The following is a 24336-nucleotide window of genomic DNA, read 5'->3' on the forward strand; positions in this document are numbered from 1 at the left end:
GGCCACCAAGTCCAACTCGGCGTCGTGCTCAAAGCCCATATAAAAGGTTGAAACGCCCCTTTCACCCCAAGAAGAACCGAGAGAGACCTCGAAGTTCCAGTGTCTTCCTGCTTTCGCCCCGCCCTCGCCCTCGCGAACTGTTGCTCTTTTCGTATCTTATCTTCAGATTTGACAGATTTATTCTCTGCCTTCTCTCTGTTTCTAGCTGTTAGTGGTTGCTTCGAAATCGATGGCTGGGGTCTCCAGAAAACCGGACCGAGACCGCTCCATGGTAAGTCTTTTCACGAAATCGCATCTTTTTTTATGTTTTCTGGACAAAATTCGAGCCTTTTATTGTGTTGATGAGGAAGCAGTACCTACCTGTTGTTCGTAGACGAGAACAATTTTTTTTATCCTCCGCCCTTCTGATGAAATAGGCTTAATGATCTTAACTATGATATGGTGACGGTGAAAAATGTTAGAATAAGAGCGTAGCTTGGTTTGGTTTGCCACAAAAATCTCTCTTTCGCTTTATATGCTGTTATTGGAACTTAAGAACATTTTCACCGCAAATACTTTGTTTCTTAGGAGTTCAAGGGTTTCTTGAACGGCCTGAAAGACTGGGATGACTTGCTTAAGGACAAGGACGATAAGCTGAAGGGCCATGCCCGCCAGAACAAAAATCCGGTAGTGTTTTATTTTTTGTTTTCTTATAGGCTAATATTGCAATGTACCTGATGTAACAGCCAATTCTGCTGTGATTGCTTGGATGCTGAAGATTTCTTACTTAAAAATTTTACTCTAAACAAGTAAACATTATGATGTAAGAGAATAATGCAGTATTATTATATTCTTTCCTCGACGACTACATTCATCTTGGAATTGTCACTGGTACAAGTAGTAAAGTTATCCACTTTTACATAGGTCCTAATACGGTGGCTATATGATCTTTTGTTGGATGTTTCTCATGAGTATATCAAAGAGTCGAAGCACAACATGAATGCAAGACCTGAATAAATAAGTAGTTGAGTTGTTCTTTGGGTGCTCAATGTTTGTGTTTTTTTCTGTGGACCTTTCATTTTTTGACAGATGTGGTGATTTCTGTTATTCTGATTCTCATAATGAGCATATGGCCGCTGGATTTTCTGCCCAAGATGAATCAATGTTGCAAATCCCCAAGTTTCTTTTGCTGAACAGTGAAAAAATCACTGCAAGACTTCTGTATCCATTGTCTTGTCCACTTTTTGCAATTGACTGATAATGACATAAAAATTGGTCCTACAGATTATGTTATGTATTTGTAACCATCTGCCTCCTAATCAGGTTTATCATAATCCTTTCATAGATTGAGTTTCAAAAAATGTATTTGGTTCATCAAGAGCCTTTTCTTTTTTTAATCTTGCGTAGTTGTGGCACTGGTGACCACATATTATTTGGTCGTCCTTCTGATCTTCATTCTGTCTACTATAACATCTTTGTACAGTTTTAATTTATTTGTGCACAAATGAATTTGAAAGTTGCAACCCTGATGAACTGAAGTCATGCTTAATTATTTGTGGATTCTTCTGTTACAATTAAATTGTATGGAACTGCATTTTTGTTAGCTTGAGAACTGAATATGTGGATAATTTGCACTACATATATCTGTTTTTCACAATGCATTCTTGATTTATGATACTTATGCCTGCATATACTGTATAGTGGACTTGCTATGTTGCCCTTGGCTCAATGAGCCTTATTGCATTTAAAATAATTTCGTCCATATTATTTTATTCAGTAGCTCCAGGCAGTGGAGTTCATGTATATTCTGATTTGGCCTTACTGTATTCCAAACCAAGATTTGTTCACAATGAATCCATGGTTACTGCTTTTAGCTTTTCGTCAATCTTTTTTTTTTTTTTTGCATAGTTATTGGTGTTGATAATAGTAACTGCTTATCTTTTATTCAAATTGCATGAGCTTCAATTAATTGCAGATCTTAGTTCTACTGCTGAGAAGTGAAACATAGTATAGAGTTTTCTTTATGCTTTTCATAGTTTGTTTTTTTTGCTTAACCGGAACTATTGTTATGTTGGAGGGCTCACCACAGAATCCTGGAATTATTGATGGATATAAAGAACCTCCAAGAAAGGTTCCAGCCGTTGGTGTTAAGCCAAAATCTGATGTAGTTTTTGATTTTTCTTCTAATGATCATTCCGCACCGTATGATTATTCAAAATATACTGATGCAATTGGCCAGATATACAGTAGCAATCTGAATGATGAAGCTTTACCTGATGCTGCATCAGAGAAAGAGCTGGTAGGAAGATACTTTTCATGTATAGAATGGTTAGATTCTTCTGTGACAACTGTTATTTCTTTTTTCTTCTTGTAGGGTAATGAATATTTTAAGCAAAAAAGGTTTCTCGAAGCCATTGAGTGCTACTCAAGAAGTATTGCACTATCTCCTACTTCTGTTGCTTTTGCAAATAGAGCTATGGCTTATCTCAAACTTAGAAGGCAAGTTTCTCATGTTATCTGCTCATGATGTTATTGGTTTGACGTTAAAATTTAAGTTATATGTTGTTGCTTTAAAGATAAATTTGAACTTTCTATTATGTTTTTTCTTTTTTACATGTTTAAAGGATTTTGAAGAAATTGTACATTGTGCAAAGCAGGTTGTATTCTAGTTTATGAATTATTTTGTAGGAGCTCTCATGAATTTTTTCTAGGGTTTTAAACTTCAGATACAAGTCTTTGTTTTTTTTTTTCATATTTGTTGCATAAATAAATAACCTTTAAGGTTTGATTTTTTAAAGAAACAAACTGTTACACTTAGGTATATCTTTATTATGTCAAAATTTTGGATTAGTGATTCTAAATCTTAATCTTTGTTTAGTCACTTTCTTCCAAAGTTTCAATATGATGGCTCAGAAGTACAATTCAGCAATAATTTGTGCAGTTCTGTGTATGGTCTTTGTGTTGATTAAATGCTAGAAGAGTGTCTTTCCGATTGATAAAATGCTTTCTTCAGATTTCCAGATTATAGTGTATATGATCAGATCTGACCTTTTAGTTTGTTAGGTATTTACAATCATTCTGGATTCTGTCAGATCCTACATTTATCTGTTTTCATTCTTTATTTTAATTTATAACTTAATTTCCCATTTTAAAATTTAAATGTTCTAATTGTAATAATTATAGCTCTATGTCTAATGTATTATCAGATACTTAATGCAAGTAACTCCACCTTTTAGGACTTTGGCAAATTTCAACTATATACAAATTAAAGAAATTTGTCTTTGATATCATTGAGAGGTCGGACTAGAGATATCCTATGTCTCTCTGTTCAAGCTTTATTTGCAACTAGTTATGATAGATAAAATGTTCTTTCTTGATGCCTTTGGTCTTTCTTCTCACCAAGCTTTTAAAAATTCCAATCCTATTAGAAAACCTGGTTGTAGAATTCTTGTGGCCTTGTAAGCCAACTGGAAACTTTTATTGTTCTAGCAATTCTATGCTTCAGTTTGGGTCATTACTTGTAATAAAATATTTAAAGCTATGAGGTTAGAACTTCTTGGGCTTTTATAAGGTATTATTGAAAATATGAAAGAAGAATTGGAGAAATAGAGTTGCCAAAGTTGGCTAATTTAGATCTTTTATCTTCCTTCTTCCATGTGATTTTGGTGGTTCTTATTTTTAATTGATGGTGTGCCTTACACATGTTTGTTAGATTTGAAGAGGCCGAGAATGACTGTACGGAGGCCTTAAACTTGGATGATCGTTATGTCAAAGCATACTCACGTAGAGCTACTGCCAGGAAAGAACTTGGAAAGCTTAAAGCATCATTAGAGGGTATAAGAGAATATGTTTGGTCTCTTGTAGTTTTGATATCTAGTTCATGCATTTTGAATTCAGTTATCTTGTTTCTAGAACTGGTGATCCTTAAGTTCTGATTACAGATGCTGATTTTGCTGTGAGACTTGATCCAAATACTCAAGAACTTAGAAAGCAGTACTCTGAGATAAAAGCTTTGTATGAGAAGGTAACATCTATGTTTCTATTGGTCTTTTAGCATTTCTAAGTACTGTTGTTTTACCTAAATATTTATATACATTTTTCTTAAGATGTTCTTTAAACAAAATTATTCAGCAGCTTACATAGGGTTTGTGTTGTATATTTCATGCACTTGGGAAGTGGATACTCATGCATACTTAATGATAAAGCTTTCTGATGTATGACAACACAGGAGCCTGTGATGCCACCATGAGAGAGCAAAGCATAAGTTCTCTCTGCCATGAGGAACTTATGAAGAAAAATGTGCAAAATCAGATTCGTAAACATCAGATTCATCCTTGCCAGAATAATGCTGCAAGGATGTATGCCAAATTTGCTAGAGGAAATGTTAAAATGGGTGTTGGTGATTAGGTACTATAGCGCTAGCCGCTAGCTTCAACTCATTTCTTTGCCATTTGTTGATGAGATACTTGTTATCATGGATATGGAATCCTTTGGCACATCAATTTTACATTGCTTCTCTTCCGCTTGAGAAGGAGATTTGATATTTAATGGCAAGATTATGTATGTTATGCCTTTGGTATACATCCTTGCGAGAATAATGCTGCAAGGATGTATGCCAAATTTGCTAGAGGAAATGTTAAAATGGGTGTTGGTGATTAGGTACTATAGTGCGAGCTTCAACTCATTTCTTTGCCATTTGTTGATGAGATACTTGTTATCATGGATATGGAATCCTTTGGCACATCAATTTCACATTGTTTTTCTTCCGCTTGAGAAGGAGATTTGATATTTAATAGCAAGATTATGTACGTTATGCCTTTGGTATACATCCTTGCCAGAATAATGATGCAAGGATGTATTGCAAATTTGCTGGAGGAAATGTTAAAATGGGTGTTGGTGATTAGGTACTATAGCGCTAGCTTGTATAGTGCTAGCTTGAACTCATTTCTTTGCCATTGTTGATGAGATACTTGTTATCATGGATATGGAATCCTTTGGCACATCAATTTCACATTGCTTCTCTTCTGCTTGAGAAGGAGATTTGATATTTAATAGCAAGATTATGTATGTTATGCCTTTGGTTATCTACCTATATCTTGATGTTTTTTATTTATTGTTTGAGTATAATATATTTTTTTACTTATAGATTTACTTTGATGGAAGACGTGAATTTTTGGTGGTCATTGGCATTCTCATCATGTTTTTCTTTTCTGAATTTTATGAATCTTGTCTTAGTACTTAGATATTTTTCATGCCGGATATATCTATTGCATCTTGTTACCTAATATATTGATCGATGTTGACCTAATTGATGGTGCAATCAGTGCTGCAAATCTATTAACAAGCTTATATCTTATATAAGATCGTATCTGGTTTTGACCAAGTGTGATTGATTATATTCCAGATTTTTATTCCGTTTTTGTTTCCTTGTCTAATGGTGTTACTCTTAGATATATTGTGGTAATTTGTTTTCAAAATTGACCTGCAACTACCAGTTAAATTTATTTTCTGTTCAATTTGTTCTTTATTCCTTAGTAGCTGTGACAAAAGTAGATCATGTTCACCTTTAATTTTTTAAATTTAGAAGGAAGTCACCATATCTTTTGGCAATTTTTAATTCTAGAACATTTAATGTGAACTGACTAAGTTTTTTGTTAATCCTTTTATTGTTGTTATAAGTTAAATTTTTTTTTAGGAAATCAGGAAGGTTATGTTTGTTGACTAATTCAGATCTGGTGTTATAGGAGGTTGCCAACAGGAAATCTGGAGCCTTAATAGAGGCAAGTAAAGAGAGCCAACGGGCAGATGGCTTGCAAGTGGAATCAAAAATTATCCAAGATGATTATTTGATCTCAAATAGAGTCCACAACGCAGCAGCAAGTTCACATAAATCCAGTGTGGTGGTATGTGGTGATTGATCTTGCCTTTTTTTTTTTATAATCATTTGATACTAGTGATGAGAGTGGATCTTGGTACAATAGTGAGATTGTTCCTTTTTCCTATCTGTGAGACCATGTTCAAGTTCCGGAAACTGCCTCTTCATATTCTAAATATATAGATAAGACTGTACTTTGGCCCCAAACCTACATTGGTGAGAACTTTGTGCACTACATATGTCCTCCTATTTGATACTGGTGGTAATTACTAGAGAAATGTTGAGGAAATAAAACACTAGCCTTAAGAACTGAGATGTGTAAATCACATATGTAAAGTGTCCATGCCCCATGCCTGTTTTTGCTATGTAGAAATGAAAAAAAAAATGGTATCATATTTTCAGACATCCAGTTTCTCACTTCTTGTGAAATGGTGTTGTTCAGTTATATATATGTCATTATATAACTTGAAGCATGCACCCAGCTGCACCAATGTGGTCATTATCATTGCATTCTTGCAAGTTTATGCGACCAAAACATGGGGGAGCAAATACTATTATAGTAGTTGCTCTGCTCACAACATTTTCATGCTGCCTTCTTCTGTTTAGATGTACAACCTGGAAAATGTAAGATGACACCCTCTTCTGTTTAGGTGTACCACCTGGTTATCAATGTCCTACTTCTCAAACAATATCCTTTACTTCCCCTGAACTTCTGTCTATGCTACACTTACAGATCATAAGTTCCATTTTATTATCTATTAGCGAACTCTGCAGAAGGAATAAAGAAATATTACTTGGATTTGTTCTTGTCATTATCTAGAAAAAGAAAGATATTCTTTGGTTTTTCTTCTTCTATTGTTGGGAATCAAGCCTATAATTAACCTTTTTTGGATTGAGGCCAGTTTCATTCAATATGTTACCATCTAGGTCATCCATGCCTTTCTAGATATGTTCTTTTTCTTTGATATTTTGAACTTGTTTCCAAACTAGCTTTTGCCTTGATATTTTGAATGAGCCTTTATTGTGAAAAATTTCCAGGACTAGTACTTTTGATGATGTGAAAGGGCGCTTAATAATTGCCTGAAAATGCAAATTCAAAGTAGTATTTTACATCATGAAGCCTTGTTGCCGATTGAAAAGGGTGAGCCAGTGCATGAGGCTCTTGTTAATACGTGCTCTAGGTGGGTCAACTTGCACTTCTATCGATGAGGAGACTGATCACATGATTCAGACCATGGTCACTTATGTCGTATAGGAGCAATCTTACTAGTGTCACAAATAGAATTACCTAAAGAAATGTGATTCTCTAAATGCACTTTCAAGTTTGAGAAAACATGATTCTAGATAATGGTGTTCCTTCCTGACATGTTGCTACCAATAGTGTTCTTTTTAAATGAAATGTCATGAATAGTACTTTGCTACCTGTAAGGCTAATTTGGGAAACATTTTGAGCTAATTTCAGAAGTATTTCCAAAAGTAAACCTACTCCTTTACTATGTGATTTAGTTTTCATTATGTTTGTTTTTCATACAAGATTGGATCCCAGCTACCAGATCCATTTTGATTAATGTACATCATTGCTTCCTCAAATTACAAGGGTGGAAATTTCAGTATAATTGTCATTCTGTGGCACAGGCCATGATGATCTTTTTCTGGTGCGATGTAGCGATGTAATTTCATGTTGTAACTGATTGCAAACATCAATCATGTTTGGTGAATTTCAAAATTGACCTGGCTATATATTAGTGGCTATATCACGAAATTGCTTGCCACTTGTTGATACCTTCCTTTCACATTTCGACGTATGTGATAGACACATCAATCTTTTCTTCAGCCCCTTCAATACTAATGCTGGAAGTTATCTACATCATCTGAAAATCTCTATAATTTCCGATCTAGATATTATAAACTCGTATCTTCTACGACAGTGACTATTTTATCATAATTTGAGGCATATGCTTCTTTTTTGTGATGGTTGTATGAAACATAATGATGATGACATCAGAACTTGTGTATGTGGGCTCATAAACAATATAAGGTGCCGGGGGCTTTTAGCAGCCATAACAAGTTCATCTATTTAAATTGGATGTCATGACACTGAGGCTATCATTAACACATTCTCCACTATTACTTGAGAACATCTGTTTTTCATTGATCAATGTGCAAAACTTGTCCATTGACCCTATTTGCATCTGGGTTAGTTTTCTCATATGTTCTGCTGTTTTCAGGATAAACCTTTTAAATGTGATAATACTTCATTTTCAGAAAGGTTATTCATTCTTTAGATCAGTGTAATGATTCACTTTTGTTGTTTTTCTCATACTCTTGCAATTTTAAACAATCTGAAAGAAACATGAATGTGTCCAACACAAGCATGAGCTAAAAGCATCACTGCATGATGTCGCCTCTCGTGCTGCTTCTCGAGCTGTGGCTTCAGCAGCTAAAAATATTACTTCTCCAAAGTCAGCTTATGAATTTGAGGTTTCTTGGAGGGCACTTTCTGATGATTCTGCTCAAGCTCAGTTGCTAAAGGTTTGTCCTGATTCTACTTATGTTTAATCAGAAATTTTATTGGATTCAGTTGCTGAGGTCTGTATTATATTTCAACTTGTGAGGTCAGATGATCCCACCTCATACACTGCCTCAGATCTTTAAAAATGCCCTGTCGGCACCAATTTTAGTTGACATTATTAAGTGCATTGGCACATTTTTCAAGTAAGTTGTTTCTATGTTATTATGGCTTTTTTCATCATAAAAGGGAATCATAACCAGGGATTTGACCATATGTTGACGGCATGTGTTCCATTTTCAGGGAAGATACTGAATTAGCTATTAGTCTTCTAGATAATATGGTCAAGGTGCCACGATTTGACATGATAATCATGTGCCTTTCAGCTAAGGATCATTCTGGTGAGTGTGGAATTTAACTATTGATTCATTATAATTACTTGATTTATTTTGTTTTCATGGATCATCTTAACTGCGTAGTCTTGATTGTCTTGGTTACTATGTGTGTTATGTGTGTGATAATTTTTTATTCTTGTTTACTGTATGTGTTGTTACTTTCTGTTGCCTATGTAGAGATGTTCTTTAGGGTTATGCCTTTATTATTAGATACCCACCCCCTTATCACTGGTTATATCTTGTGCCTACAGTATGCTCTTAGAATCTCATGAACTCAACCTGAATCTGCTGGTACCTAGAAGGTGAAATATTAGTAGTCTGCTTCCTTTTGTCATTCTTTATCACTGTAGAAAAACCAATGGAAAATTTATGTTCCTTTCATTTTTTCTCTCCTTTTAGATATTTGTTTTCCTTTTCCTCCCTTCTTCAAGGTGGACAAAAAGAATTCTGGCTGGTTCCTTAGCTGTGTAGTAGGGTCGGAATGTGTATTTTACCATAGAAATTGGCAATACCAGCTCTGAATGTTCAATGGCTGCGGTGTATCTCTGCCGCATATGGTTGCATCTACCACTTATATATCATAAAAAATCTCAACATATTGGTAATAATGTCATCAACAATTATAATCATAAATCTTTTACTTCCACCCTCTGTTGAAGATGAATTCCTTCTGCTGCTTGACAGAGAAAGTGTCTGAACTCCGTTAATCTGAGCCTTCAGAAGTTAAATTAACTCTGGCTTGACTTCCAAGAATGTGCTGTCCTCCCACTCAAGAAGCTGGTCTCCACTATCTGCCTTTCCTAAACTTCATTTTCTCTTCTTTATGTTTACCACTTCAAAGGGAAAAAACCATGAGAGGTTTCTGTTCACATCAAGATGATTCAAATGATAATGTATTGTTGCCTTCCAGACCATTTTTTTCTCTCCCCCCACCTCCACCTGCAGCAATCATGGGAGAATTTAATCTTTTACTCTTCTTTAGAAGGAAAAAGGAGCCATGAAGATTATAGCAAGAGAATGAAATGATAAAAGTTTTATAATAAAAGAGAAGGGTGAGCATAGAAAAAAGAAAACATTAAATACAATAAGATACTCCAAACAAATTCTTCCAGGTTTTGAATAGCCAGAAGTGCATGATCTGTTGAGTTAATATATTGATTCACGGCATTGAATGTTAATCTGTTTCCTCTGATATAGCAACAAAGTGCATTAGAGAATGTTTCCTTGATTCATTGATTTGTTTCACGAAGTTTGTCTTGGTCTGTTGCCACCCAAATTCATTGTAAACAATCTTCTCGTCTTATTTTTTTTTTGTAAACTAACATGCTTCCGATGGACAGTCTCCATCTGCATATTGATCAAAGTGGAGTTATTTCCACAGACATGGATAAAAAAAGTAAGAGTGCTTTGCCTCGACAAGCCAAATGTTCTTTTGGCATTGTTCAAGATATCTGCCATGGTTTCTTATCTTAGCTTCTGAAGCTTTGTGTTCACCTGCTTGTGCTACTTTATGTGCCAACCAACCTGCATTTGGAGAGGGCAGAACCAGGCGTCCACCATTTCTCATATTATGTTTCTCGTAAGATGAAGTAGCTTATGCTAGACCTTTACACGCCTTTATAGTCTCAATGGCTCTAAGGAAGACTGAAAGAATTAAAACTAAGAAAAAAAAAATGAGTTGACCATTTGAGCAACATGAAATGATGCATTAATCGTTTTGCCTTGAGCCACATTGGTGACTCTGAACTGTCTTCTTGTTTGGACCCATTGCCTTGGATTCGAGGATCACGCTGAATTGGAACTATATTTCCAAAATAAGAATTTAGTATCTGGTGGTAAATAATGATTGCCCATAAACTGCTAATTTTGCTTTTATTTCTCCTTGTAGAAGTCCAGCAAGTATGGGAGGAAATCTTCTCTACCAGGGACATTCCAGTGGCTCACACGGAAGCATTAGCTCGGCTTCGACCAAAATATTGTTACCGGGAGCAGCAGGAGAAAAATTAGACAATTACGTTTGTGTATTTGAAATTTTTTTACTTAGACAAGTATCATGTATAAACCTTTGTGCATTTGTTTATAACCAGAAAAATTAATCTTAAGTTAAATCTTGACCATCGTAAACTTGTGCACTATAACAATTTCGTTTTCAGCTTCCGGCTTGAAAGTTGTCTTTAGAGATGATGTTCAATGATGTGCAATGCATAACTGCTAGCTTAAATTGTCCGTGGATGTGTTGATGCAACAATCAGCATTGAGCTTGAGCTTGTGTCGATGATAAGAGATGTCAACAAAACCTAAATCTTCATTGTGTACCATTTGTTCTGTAGAGGATAAGATGAGAAAAAAGAACGGTGATTATTGTTTCGGAAAATAATACTCCGGAAAATAATACTCATTTTAACATGCGTTGTCATTCAGTATGTATAACTGTGGTAAGACTGGTAAGACCAAGGTGAGGAACTGGGAAAACTTGGGAAAACTTGGCAAATTTAGTTAAGATTATTATTATTATTTATTATTTTATTTGGAATCTTTAAAGAGTTTCAATGACATTGTACTAAGAAGGGTGCTTGAACTTCCAATCTCAATCACCCTATATGAATCATTGGTAAATTATTTTATAGGTTGTTTTTGGAATCCGAAACCAAACTTATTGTTTCTTTAATCTGCCAAGAGTGTGGTTCAATCACTTAAATATTATTATTATTATTATTATTATTTTAGAACAAGATCAAACCGTGTGATCTCAATCAAATGGTAATACTGACCTTGAATTTTTTCCATAATCATCCATTTGTTAGCTACTTTTTCATCACAATATCCAATTAATTTTTAGAGCTTATGACGATTGCAAATATTTGTTAGCTAATTTATGAAGAGAGAAGAGAGAGGAGAGGAGAGGAGGGAAAGGAAACGGGGGAAAAGAGAAGGAATATAAATAAGAGAAAACCTGTGGAGATAACAAACAACAGAGAGAACACCTCAAGGAAACACGGTGGGGTACAAGTTAATTCGGACCACACGATCATGGTGGAACCCACAAGTGATGCGCCGCTAAGACGTGAGTTCTGACGTCCGGTAATCGTTTAGGTATCGGAAATAAATCTACTTCGGTACCTTCAAAAAGCTCGGCCAATTCTGCTCGGCCCCGTTCGATGCTTCGCTCGGTGACAGGCAGCCGCCATGGTTACCTCCTCCCGCGCCGGCGACGCCTCTTCCAATCGATCTAAGGTCTGATCTTTCCACGATTTGTAGATCTCTTCGTCCACTTTTCGTGTGGTATTCCTGAAAGCCAATCCAAATTTCTTAGTATTTCGCACGATTCTTCCGTCACAGAGGGTGGAGGGAGAGCAGGGGAGGGAAGGGATTGCTAATCTGTCATGGAAATTGTCCCAGATGAAGAAGCAAATCAAGGCATCCAGATTGGTTTCCATCAGAGTAATGCCTCTAAACCCTTGTTTTCCTTGAAATTCCCCGTTATCGGATTGAGCTGGATGTTAGTTTGATCCCGATAGGAGAAAATCGAGACGAACAGCAAGAATCTTCGGCTCCACACCTGCAATCTCTTTGATCTGGCTGCTGCGGCGGAAGCCGCCACGAGGAGCTCATCGAACCAGTCGAAAGGGGAGAACTTGCTATCGACTAGGATGGGAAGCGCTCCTTGTACGTTGAGCGGATGGGATGTGTTAAATGGATCGGGGGATAAGGAGGTCGTGCACAACCAGGAGGAGGTTTTGTCGTCGGGGACGGTGGTGATTGGAAATAATGGCGGCAACAAGAGTGTCGTGCGCCTCCTCAACCTTCCTTTTGTCGAAAAAATTCCACCATACACCACATGGATATTCTTAAACAAGTACTGAAGAATCTATCATTGTCACCATTTCTAAATTTTCTTTCACATTAGGTTGTACTTGCTGAAATCGGATCAAACGGAATTGTATCAATACATTTGTGTTTTTTTTTCTGTTCCTTGTATATATGAACACCCAATTAAAAAGAAGAAAATTGGATATTGCAAAATTTTAGTCAAATGCCAAGTTGTAACATGTTCTTTGTTTACATGAATATAAAATGAGATGAATCAGGAAGTCAAGTGGTAAAATGCTGATTGGTTTGTTTTTGTTAACTATTTTTTTACTATTTAAAACAGTTACCTTTTTGGTAAAGATTTATGCTTTTTTAGCATGTTACATTTGTTTGTTTCAATTGTGGAACAGATCTTGATACCTAAGTATTGTGCCTTGCATGGGTGGTCAAAATCAAGCTAAATCCTTAAGAAGTTGAGAACTTCAAGTATTGGTCTTGATATTTCTTTCGGTCTCTCTGAAAATGCATCCTTACCATGCTAATTTTGCCAGAAAATTGTGAAAAACATTCTGAAGTTAGTACATGGATATGCAATGAAAATTTTGCTACTTATTTGCCTGAACAACCGTTGCATTTGTTTGTTTATCACTTAAATCATGCTATTTGTGAACAATGTTCGTATCTTTCATGACCATTAATAATGATCAACATAATATCATCTTTTGTTTTTCCTTGTCTTAGTCCAGATAATATGTAAGATGTGCATTCTATATTGACCTCAATCCAATAACTTTAAGTCACTCAAGCTAACCTTACAAAATAATTTCTAATATATGCATAGCTTTCTTCCTAGTTACTTATTATTTCCTCTGCTACTGTTCTCTGTACATAATCAACACCTTTTGGTAGACAATCTATACCAGCTAAAGTTCCTCTTTTCATAAGTTGCAATTTCTTGGTATTTGCTACACTAACACATTACACAATGCAGAAATCAACGAATGGCTGAAGATCAGTCTGTTGTTGGAAGGAGACGGATTTATTATGATCCAGTTGGCAACGAGGCACTCATCTGTAGTGATACTGATGAAGAAATTGCAGAACCAGAGGAAGAGAAACATGAATTCTCTGAAGGGGAAGATCAGATCTTGTGGTAAACATTGCTGCACCAATTATTTACCTTTCCTAGCAGGGCTTGTGATGCGTTGCACATAGCGGAAAGAATTATAGTGGTTCAAAACTGCATTTTCTTTTACATTGGAAATTGATATGCTATTCTACAATCTCCCTTGTTTGTTGCATATCAGCAATGCATCAAAAACCTTTGTTTCAAGTCAAAAATTATAGGATGTCCCCAACAGTGCTTCTTCACATACTAAGCCATGTCAAACTTTTGTGATATTTTGAATTTATTGTTTCAAAGCAGTGGCAAGTTTCATTAAATTTGCATGGTGAAACCTCAAGATATATTTCACTTTTCTTCCAGGAGTCTGAGATCTTACTTCTGTAACTACTTGACTTTACCAGTCCTTATATTGATAAAATCTCCTTGAATACTCCTCTATCTCTAGTTTCTTTTAGAACAAAAATAATCCACCAATAGTCCTATAACGGATTGAGTTACATAGTGCCCCCGAGGTCTGGAACCCCCTCTTTAATGGTTCACATTCATCATGCACACACATTCATAGGGATGTACGTCAAACACTAAATTTTGAACAAAATTTTCCCACACAGCATGTATCTAGAGAGTCAGTAAGTTACTATTTGCAAGGACATATTGTCTGAGAAATATTTCTGCCAGGTTCAGTAATACTTATAAATCTTGGTCTCTTTTAATGGGAAGGGAATATAGTGAATTCGATTTACACCATATCAGTTACCACATAATACATATTTCAGTTGTAAACAAGATAGATGGTGTGAAATGTGATATTCGACTTTACACTTCTCTTATCAAATCACTTTAGGGGTCGAAGTGTTTTTCCATAAATGTTACAAGTTTTTTGTATGATTGATTCATTTGGATTAAATGGTTCTTTGTTCTCTTTCTTTCTTTCTTATTATGATTAAAAGTCCTCAAATATTTCTAATCTGTTCATGTAAAATTTTCTTCAGAACATAATTACACTATGATAAATTGGAATAGAACATTATTCACCAGCATAAATGGTAGGTATGCTACCATTCTATGCACCTTTAAGTACTCAAAATTACTTGTTTAAACATGATAACTCTTACACTTTATTGTGCTTGGCCTACCCACAATTTATGAAGCATCAGTAGTTTTTCAAGTTTTTATGTCAGGTATCTCTCCCTTGGATGATGCTTTTTACCAACTGGATATGAAAGATGTCTGTTGTTGTTCTCGTGGCTTTTTCTGAACCTCTTTTTAGGTCTGGCACCCCAAAGAATTTAGTTGAGCCTATTGCCATCCAGCCACTGCATTTCAACCTTCATACTGTCAGGCTCTCTTTTTCTTGACTATGGTGGGTTCATTATGAACATTCGGTGCATACAAGAAAATCTTCCATAGGAGAATAAAAAATCCATCTAAATGCCAATTTATAATGCAGAATGTAAGCAATAAATATGATGAAAATCAGAAGCTATAGACTATATGTGATGGTGCACTTGGTTTAAGTTTTCTTCAATATAGTCTAGGCTCTAGGTTGATTCAAAATTTGCAATGTATTTGGTAAACGAGTATATTTCAATTTGATATATACCATTGATGATTTCAGTATTTTAGCTTTTCTTTCTTTGTTTGATAACTTCCCTTTTCTGCTTGTTGGTGTAATAATAAAATTTAGCTGCCTTGGCTGTGTAAAATCATTATCAGACAGTAAAATTATAAGAAGGTTGATTTCATTATAATATCTATATTTACGGATGTCAAGTTGACTTGATGCTGACGGTTTATTTTTTCCTTTCATCTACACAATGTAATATTTTCATCTTCTGTGTGCAGGAAGGCCATTCAAGAGCATGGGATTAATCAGGAAGTCCTCAATATTCTTCACCAATTTATTGATGCAACTCATGATGAAATTGAGGTATCTTGAATGGCAGAAACATGAGAGCTTTAATGCATTAGTGATGAAAATTCGTTTCAGATGTCGTACTTTAAGATGCTTATAAATTTCAGCTTATACATAAAATTTCTTTTGCAGGATAGGTATGAAATGCTTCTGTCAAAACATAACAAGAAGCACAGAAGCGAGCCGAAAGATTCTGATGAAAAAGATTCAGAAGGAAGATTGTTTTCTGATAAGTCTCTCAATGCTGCTTTAGATTCTTTTGATAATCTCTTCTGTCGTCGTTGCTTGGTAGGTTTTAACTTCATTCCGACTTTTTTGTCTTCAAGAAGCTTCTCTTAAAGTTGGTTTATTCATAGGCATGATACCTTCACTGACTAGATGCTACTGCTTGCAGATTTTTGATTGTAGACTTCATGGCTGTTCTCAGAACTTAGTCATCTCTGTGAGTCATATTCTTCAAAGTTTTCTTCTTCCAAGATTTTAAGAACATTTTATGATTTTTTTATAACTGTTGCTTGACAGAACGAAAAGCAGTCTAGTGCTTTCGACCTTGAAGAAAATAGGAAACCTTGTGGTGATCAATGCTACCTTATGGTATGATTCACATACTTAGTGAAGCACTAAAATCCTTGAATGCTGTCTTTGGAGTATCTTTGTAATAAATTTTTGGTCAACCATAAAGAGAGAAATAGTTTTTTATTCATGATATCACTGAAAGAATGTTATGTGATCCCTGAACTCTTTGAATTTAGTGATTGCTTGGGATTAACGTTTGATGTTTGTGTGCTGCCAATTTTCTTATTGAATGGTGATCTTTGTTGTACAATCTTCTGTCAATAAATGATGTTTGCACTTGTAAAACATATTTAATGGTCATCTTAAAATTCTTGGATGGATGTTTTGAGCTAGGATGAGCATAGCGAAAGAAAATACTTGAGAAATTTATATACATAAATGGCAATGATAAAAAGATAGATGGCCTTCAAAAATAGATGAGTTAATGTACTGGAATGAATTCTGATCTTTTTGCTGTTTAGTGATACAAAATTGAGTTCAAAAATAGATGAGTTCAAAATGTCAAATAACATTAGGTTTAGTGATACAAAATTGAGTGTAATGTGCTGTTAGATGTTTTTGCTGTTTAAGACTCCTAAGCATCACTTATGTTTCAGTTCATTCAAGGCTATGTTGTCAGTTGTTGGAGTCCTTTTGGTTTCAGGTGTGAGCTGGTTTGGGATTGAAGTGATGTGCTATTTAATCAAATGGCAACATTGTAATGGCATTGTACCATTGACTTGTTATTCATGATGATTCCAGCTACTATCTTGATGTATGGATTATTGTTGAGGAGCTTCAGTATTGTTTTTTTCATTTGTGTAACAGAGAGGCTAACAGATAATAAAAAATCGAAGTATATGCTTGTGAATGCCTAAAACATCATATCATCATGAGTAGGTAAATTAACTCATGTGCTCATAATTTAGTTAGGAAAGTTACTGCAGTTGAACCTTGTGAAAACAATATTGAGCAGGTGAATAAGACTGTTTTTTCCTTTCCTTATTAGGGTGAACACCTTGGTATGTTAGGTTGCAGATGGCATACAGAGGACTATTTAGGATGTGAGAGATACAGCTGGACTTCTTTGTTCATTTAACAATCAAAGAAATAGCTGACATGTTTTTTCATCTTTTTTCAGAGAAAAGAAGATTGTCAAGCTCAATCAAGTGGTACTTTTGGTACCAAATTTACACATGAGATAGAACCTAAAACATTAGCAGAGGGACTTGATAATTCATTACCCTCTGAATCTGAAGACTCAAATCCTGATGATGAGAATGCGAAACCAGTTGCTTCTGAGAAAATATGCACTAATATTAACACGCCCATCATTTTGTCAGAAACTTCCAATAGAACGGGTAAACAAGATTCTGAAGATACTGATGATATAGACACCACATCAGATGTTCCACTGAAAAATATAGACAAGCACAAGACATCAAATAATGGAAAGAGATTACTGGGAGAACATGAGCCTGGCGAAGTAAATTTGATGGCTTCTGACAAAAAGCGGAAGAAACCATCTTACTCAGAGGTTCCTTCGATGCATGAGGATTTCTCAGACAGACATCCCGATTCAAGCACTGGTAGTAAATGTCCGGATTTTGAGTCACCTGCTCCAAATCAACAACTGGAGAAAGTTATAGACAAGTATGTTGAACAGCCTACGGGGAACGATGTTCGTGTTGGTAGCAGCAGTAATACTATAGAAGACGTAACAAAAGGTATTACTCAAGTTACCATGATAAAGACCTCTTGCTCTAACAGGAATGAAACCTCTCATGATTGGAACACTATGGAGAAAGATCTATACTTGAAGGGGATAGAGATATTTGGAGAAAACTGGTATGCTACTAAATCCTTATCTTGTTTACCATTTAGTCAAAAGAATATAATGTTTTGGAGACATTTTTTATAAGATGAATAGTGTAAAGAGATAACTTATATGTAAAATACATTTTTAAAAATATAATGCTTGATTGTCCCATTCTTGTTGCTTTTCCATGGTTCCTGAAGGACATAGTGACTTGCCTCTGTTATTAAATTGTCAAGCAAGATGTGTTCTATTGATCTTTGGATAAAAAGAAATGCCACCTGGTAAGTCAGTACATGGGTAGAGGTGAATTTATGTTAATGTTGATGCATTTACTGGTAAAGCTATCCTGCTCATTGTCAAGTGAATGATAGATGCATTTAAGAATTACATTCTGTTCTTTGTAGCTAACAATGTAAACAAGAGCTAGAAGGATTAACTTTGCAATATCTGTTGTTCATGAAGACTTCAGTCATAATGAGTTCCATGAGTTCTATGAAAAATAGAACTGGTGCAAGGGCAGTTTGGAGAATTATCACATAATGACTCTATATTCTTGTCATTTGTGTCTCTTTTAGTTATTTTTTAGCCCAAACGAAGAGCTGAAGCTAATTTTTAAATTTTAGTCCACACATCTGTAGTGATGGTTGTTGTCCCAGTTGGTTTGTTTGTTATTCATGTCATTAATCTGCATTCATTTAATGCTCATTCTCTGCAGTTGCCTCATAGCAAGAAACATACTTTCTGGCCTGAAGACATGCATGGAAGTTGCAAATTACATGGCCAGCTATGGAGCTTCCCTAGCGAGCAGACCCATCTTAGCAAATTCATGCTTTGATGACAGTGGGAGGACAGATCAGGAACATATGGTGCGTTGTAAAACACCAGCATATTTGACATTACAATGGCAAACTTCCTGTTACAGGGAAATGATTGAAATTATTAGATTATTCTACAACATAAGGAAATAATAATTTACTACATGGTTTGTTTTACCGGTCCATACCGATAGACTGGTATATGCCACACGTACCAATCTCCTATCGAACCAGTATGTATCGCCCGTAGCAAGTGGTATGTCACGGTTTGGCGAACCTTGATTTACTAACCTTTGGTTGAGTAGGGTGACTCTTAAAACTGTCTGAATTATGCAACTGTCAACTAGAAAATTAATGAAACCTCTGCAAGGAAATTTTTCCTCACCATCTCTTAGCTTACATGGTTCTAAAGTTATAAAATAGTCATTTGGGAAACCTGAGGAAGGAATGGGACAACTCTGAAGGAACTGTATGCAAATACATGTTCTTAATCTCTATTCAGAAGAATAGTCAATTGCCTAGTGTGGTTGTGTTTTCATGGTAATGTCTTTCTCAATACCAACCAAGCGATCTGGTTGGCTTCCCTTTTTGAAACTCATTTTCCTCGTCAACGTTTTCTTTTTTTCTAATGAGCTTTTGGACTACCCTAGAAGTTTATAATTAAGATCCAAATGCAAACATAAAAAAAATATTGGCAATATTTGGAATTTGTTAAGTAAACTGATTTTGTCGACTTCTATATATTGTCTCTCATTGCACTGCATATTGTTGACTCTTTCAGCTCCTACAGGAATACAATAAATTCTGAGGTTGTAAATCAAACTAATTTTCTCTGTGCATTATCATTTTCCTCTCTTCTCTATATAACTTCTCTAATTTAGCTAAGAAGCTGTTAGGTAACTACGGATGCTTAATAGTTGCTCTCCAACTCTGGACACATTATTTATGCAGATGGTTTTATATATCAAATATATCAAGTTCTAGATGCTTACTCTAAATGAGTTGATGTTAACATTGTAGGATCAAGATATGCCCACAAGAACACGAATATTGCGAAGAAGGGGAAAAACACGGAAGCTTAAATACACCTGGAAATCTGCTGGCTACCCTTATATTCGCAAAAGAATTGCTGATGGTAAACAGCAGTCATGTAAACAGTACACACCATGTGGTTGCCAACAAATGTGTGGGAAACAGTGCCCTTGTATGCACAACGGAACTTGCTGTGAGAAGTATTGTGGGTATGCTATTTTTTCATCAATCTATAAACAATTATATATACAGTAACTTTCTTCTTTGAACAATATTTTTTACATGAAAATTAATACATTATATTCAGAATATAACATGCTAGGCTGTGGTTTGAGTTTATGTTGACGTACGCAATTGTAAATGGGAATCAGAAGTGATATGTTGAATTCCTATTGGAGGAAATGATATAAGATTGCTGTGAGCTTTTGTAGGTCATCTGGAAGTATAATTGTCATTTCTGGTTCATTTATGAGTTTTTTTTTTATGCAGGTGTTCAAAGGGTTGCAAAAACCGATTCCGAGGATGCCATTGTGCCAAGAGTCAGTGCAGAAGCCGGCAGTGTCCTTGCTTTGCAGCGGGTCGTGAATGCGATCCTGATGTCTGCAGGAATTGTTGGGTTAGGTAATTTTGTTGTTTTGTGATAATTTTCTTCATTTTTAATGATTTTAGTCAATTGAGTTTATGAATCCTTTATTATGCATGACCAAGCATCATCCTTTGCTGTGGAAGAACTTTATGTGCACAAATCATGTTAGATTTCCAGATTATCATGTTACTATAAAGAGTATCCTCAGTTTTTATTAAGTGAATATAAAACAAGGCTGGTTTAGTTGTTTCATAGAGCCTGCAAATCTGGTTACTGGAATAAAATTGTTTCCTCCTTTAGTGTCTATGCCCTAATTAATTTTGTGTTTTATTGGTCATGGTTTTGTTGTGTCAGAACAGTTCTTGGTGCTTCTACTCTTGTTGTTGATGGAATTTTGGAGAAACGAAAGCAAGTACAAATATATTGATATTTTCACTAAATCATCCTATTTAATTTTTTGAAATAAGTTTGACAGAAAGAGTAGATCTAATGTAGTTTTCTTTCTAGGAGCTAGATGATTATACTATTGTAGGGCATAATATACACAAGAAAATGCTTTCTACTTGTGCAGCTGTGGAGATGGTTCCCTAGGTGAGCCACCAGATCGAGGTGATGGCTATCACTGTGGCAACATGAAGCTCCTTCTAAAGCAGCAGGAAAGAGTGAGTGTGCACTACTGTTGCAATGTTACATCATCTTTTATGGTGCTTTATACCAAAATACTATGCGTACTAGTTCTACTTCTCTTTTCCGTTTGCATAGATTTTGTTGGCAAGGTCCGATGTTGCTGGATGGGGAGCCTTTATTAGGGTTAGTAGATCAACGATAGGTATTACATTTGCTGTAATTTTGACATTGTAATTAATACTCCCCTCATGTGGTTAATAGAATCCGGTTAACAAGAATGATTATCTCGGAGAATACACTGGTGAATTGATTTCCCATAGAGAAGCAGATAAACGGGGGAAGATTTATGACCGTGCAAACTCATCTTTTCTTTTTGACTTGAATGATCAGGTACCATCTTGGCTGTTTCTACTAAATTTCCATTCAAAATTGGACGTCAGATTTTATTACATGTGATATTCAATCAAGCAATAGATCTGTGTATCCCTGACTCTCATTGCTCTTCTTGTTGACCTGACAAGAAGCATATAATTCACTGGATATAGTTCGTTGTTGATAGAAGATTATTTTTATCCTTTTGTAACATAAATGTGCCTGTTGCTTATATGCAGTATGTATTGGATGCTTATCGCAAGGGTGACAAGCTGAAGTTTGCAAATCATTCATCGAATCCAAATTGCTATGCCAAGGTATGCTCAGTCTTGGTATTTTCATGATTAGATTTTTATTATAGATCGTGGAGTAGCATAAGTTGGATTAAACCATGGGTTGAACTATAGAGTAAAAGGTTTTCAAGTCTCTTTTTCGCATAAAACCTCCAGAAAGTTATGAGAAAAATGGAGGCATGAGTCAGTAGTAAAGCACTATGGAGAACGAGAGGCACCATGTCTAATTATCATCAAATTATAAGCAAGTGTCATTGCAGCCAGACCAACCTTTTTATGCCCACTCAGAATCGTCTAGGAAACAAGTTTAATGATTTCGTCAATTGATATTTCTCACTTAAAAATTTTTATATGCTCCACATGAATTGTTTTGTTCATACTAATATTACCATTGACTTCAAAACTACTAAAATTGGTTTTTTCTTTGCTTGGAAATACAAAGTGTAACGAGTTTGTTTGATGTCCTTCATACTGCATCGCAAATTCTCCTTCTAAAAGGTTAAAAACTTCAACGAATTGTATAACAGTGCATCTAAGCAATCATATTGGTGCTTCTCATCTATGACAGTGCATCATGCACACTGTGGACATATACATTATGATCTCAGATAAAACTAGGGTGGGAACAAGACCAACTTAGATCCAACAACTTATCATTTGTTTTGAGATCCTGATGATATTATATTAACCTCTGCAGGTTATGCTGGTAGCCGGCGATCATCGAGTGGGTATTTTTGCCAAAGAACACATTGAAGCCGGTGAGGAGCTCTTCTATGACTACCGCTACGGCCCTGATCAAGCGCCTGCTTGGGCCAGGAAACCTGAAGGTTCAAAAAGAGATGATTCTTCGGTGTCTCATAGCCGAGCACACAAAGTTGCTTGATGAGGTTATTTTACTTTGTATCACAGGAACCACACTGATATCCATGATGTGTATGTGAGATGGCTTCACCATCTCATCAACATGGCTATTGTATGCAATTGATGTTTGTGTGAATATACATACATATATATATAGTCTGTTCTTCATGTGATTAATTCTGTCTACGTATCAAATTTATATGAGATTGCTCTTCTTTGTTATTATGTTTCCTCAGCCTCTATTTTGATCCGAGGCGTGCAGATCGTCTGTCGGGAATCCAACCAAGTTCATATTTCCGCTGGTCGTCTGACGTGTGGAACCAATTCAATCTTTCGGTCATCGTTCAACGCAAAAGTTATTATCGAAGGAAAAATATCATGTCACCCTAAGGTAATCATTCAGGACAAAAGCCTGAATGCATCCCAAGGGGTTATTCCTTACCACTCAGGTGAACAAAACATCAAGAGATAGATGTTGAGGCAATTACGGATTATTCTTTTCAAGATAAAGTATAAAACCTAATCCCGATGCTATCCCAAGGGGTTATCTTTTCAAGAAAAACTCACATCCACTAAGACACCTCGGTCACTAACTTAAACGTCGGAAGAACTAAGTTAAAAAAAAAAAAAATTGACATTGATGTTAGTGTAGATGATGCCTCATGAGCTTAACACTCCAACCTTGGAGCCACCGTAGTCACCACCTCGAACACTCCTAACTTTCGAGTTTGAACCACATCGGGTTGACTCAAATGTCGACGATAATTTTTCTTAACATTTTTGCCACTAGAAGGAGGGTCTGATATTGCAAGAATGTACACCCGTCAATCCTCTCAATGAAAACTCTAACTCCAAAAATATAAGGTCAGTGACCCAACCAAGTCCCGAGGGAAGCTAGCGCCAAACCGGAAAAGGCCTTACCAAGTCATCAAAGTCATTCGAGATGGAATATATTACCTTGCGACAACAGAGGATGTTGCAAACTTGAATAAGTTTTATCCATAAGGCCTCCCTTGGGATCAGGCCAGGGAAGACTATGCCACGAGCCTCAAATGTTGGCCCGCAAGGCCTAGCGGTGTTGGTTGTATGATGTATCTTTAAAGTGCCAACTACGAATAAGAAAAAAAATTATTACTTCTAGAATGATTACATCAACCAGATCAAGCTTCTACATCCAAGATGAAGCTCTGGCCTGTCAAAATAAAATGCTAATAGGGCAAACAAAAGGAATGATTTAGGTAGACCAACCCGATGACCAAATAAGAGATCAACAGTTGGAGACAACAACTCAAGCGACAAAACGAGTGACGAGTCAGGCTATCATCAAAGAGTATCTTGGTCAGCATCAGGGTAGTCCATGAATGGATTCTCCTTGAGCACTAGCTTAAGGTACCTTGCCTTGAAATGAGCCAAAGCGATTTGGTGCCCGAATTGGTACAAGGTGACCCCTGTCCTCTTTAGACCCCTATTGAACTCGACGGATGCCTTATAATCAGCTATCGCTTCCTCTCTATAATATACTACGTTGCTCAGCCTCTAGCACTTTCCTTAGGTCGCGAGCCTCCCCCTGACCAAACTTGACCTTCTTAACAAGCTGTTGCACATCCTCATTGAGTGCAGCTCTTGGGTGTGTCGCAATAGTTCATCCTCCATTGCTCAGTTATTGCCTCAAACCTCTTTTAGTTGTTTGGCGAGGCCAACTAGACACTGCTTGGCGTCCTCTAATTGATGTGCCAACTCGACCACCCAAGCCTTCACCTCAACAAT

At 36.0% G+C, this 24336-nt stretch overlaps 2 protein-coding genes across 7 annotated transcripts; both read left to right on the forward strand.

Moving 5' to 3' along the window:
* Positions 1 to 74: 74 nt before the first annotated feature.
* LOC135585439 (uncharacterized) lies at positions 75 to 10925 on the forward strand. Of its 5 annotated transcripts, none has more exons than XM_065093347.1 (11): positions 75 to 271; positions 568 to 666; positions 2057 to 2278; positions 2354 to 2478; positions 3692 to 3813; positions 3921 to 4003; positions 5724 to 5882; positions 8204 to 8386; positions 8475 to 8569; positions 8667 to 8764; positions 10647 to 10925. In XM_065093347.1, the coding sequence occupies exons 1-11, from the start codon at positions 230 to 232 to the stop codon at positions 10763 to 10765; spliced, it is 1347 nt and encodes a 448-aa protein (XP_064949419.1). In that variant the 5' UTR covers positions 75 to 229; the 3' UTR covers positions 10766 to 10925. The 5 variants fall into 5 exon arrangements, with proteins under 5 accessions (XP_064949419.1, XP_064949421.1, XP_064949420.1 ...); XM_065093349.1 differs by having other exon boundaries at positions 8228 to 8386; XM_065093348.1 differs by having other exon boundaries at positions 2069 to 2278.
* Positions 10926 to 11841: 916 nt separating this feature from the next.
* LOC103996916 (histone-lysine N-methyltransferase EZ3) lies at positions 11842 to 22746 on the forward strand. 2 transcript variants are annotated; one of them, XM_009417984.3, is made up of 17 exons: positions 11842 to 11992; positions 12098 to 12199; positions 12277 to 12614; positions 13560 to 13721; positions 15540 to 15624; positions 15742 to 15897; positions 16004 to 16051; positions 16132 to 16203; positions 17306 to 18012; positions 18699 to 18849; positions 19819 to 20039; positions 20320 to 20451; positions 20988 to 21078; positions 21179 to 21226; positions 21305 to 21433; positions 21655 to 21732; positions 22406 to 22746. In XM_009417984.3, exons 1-17 carry the CDS (start codon positions 11945 to 11947, stop codon positions 22589 to 22591), a joined length of 2754 nt encoding a protein of 917 aa, XP_009416259.2. In that variant the 5' UTR covers positions 11842 to 11944; the 3' UTR covers positions 22592 to 22746. The 2 variants fall into 2 exon arrangements, with proteins under 2 accessions (XP_009416259.2, XP_009416267.2); XM_009417992.3 differs by having other exon boundaries at positions 11860 to 11992; positions 12072 to 12199.
* Positions 22747 to 24336: the final 1590 nt, after the last annotated feature.

Source organism: Musa acuminata, chromosome BXJ2-1, assembly GCF_036884655.1.
Source record: "Musa acuminata AAA Group cultivar baxijiao chromosome BXJ2-1, Cavendish_Baxijiao_AAA, whole genome shotgun sequence".
Classification (NCBI taxonomy): Eukaryota; Viridiplantae; Streptophyta; class Magnoliopsida; order Zingiberales; family Musaceae; genus Musa; species Musa acuminata.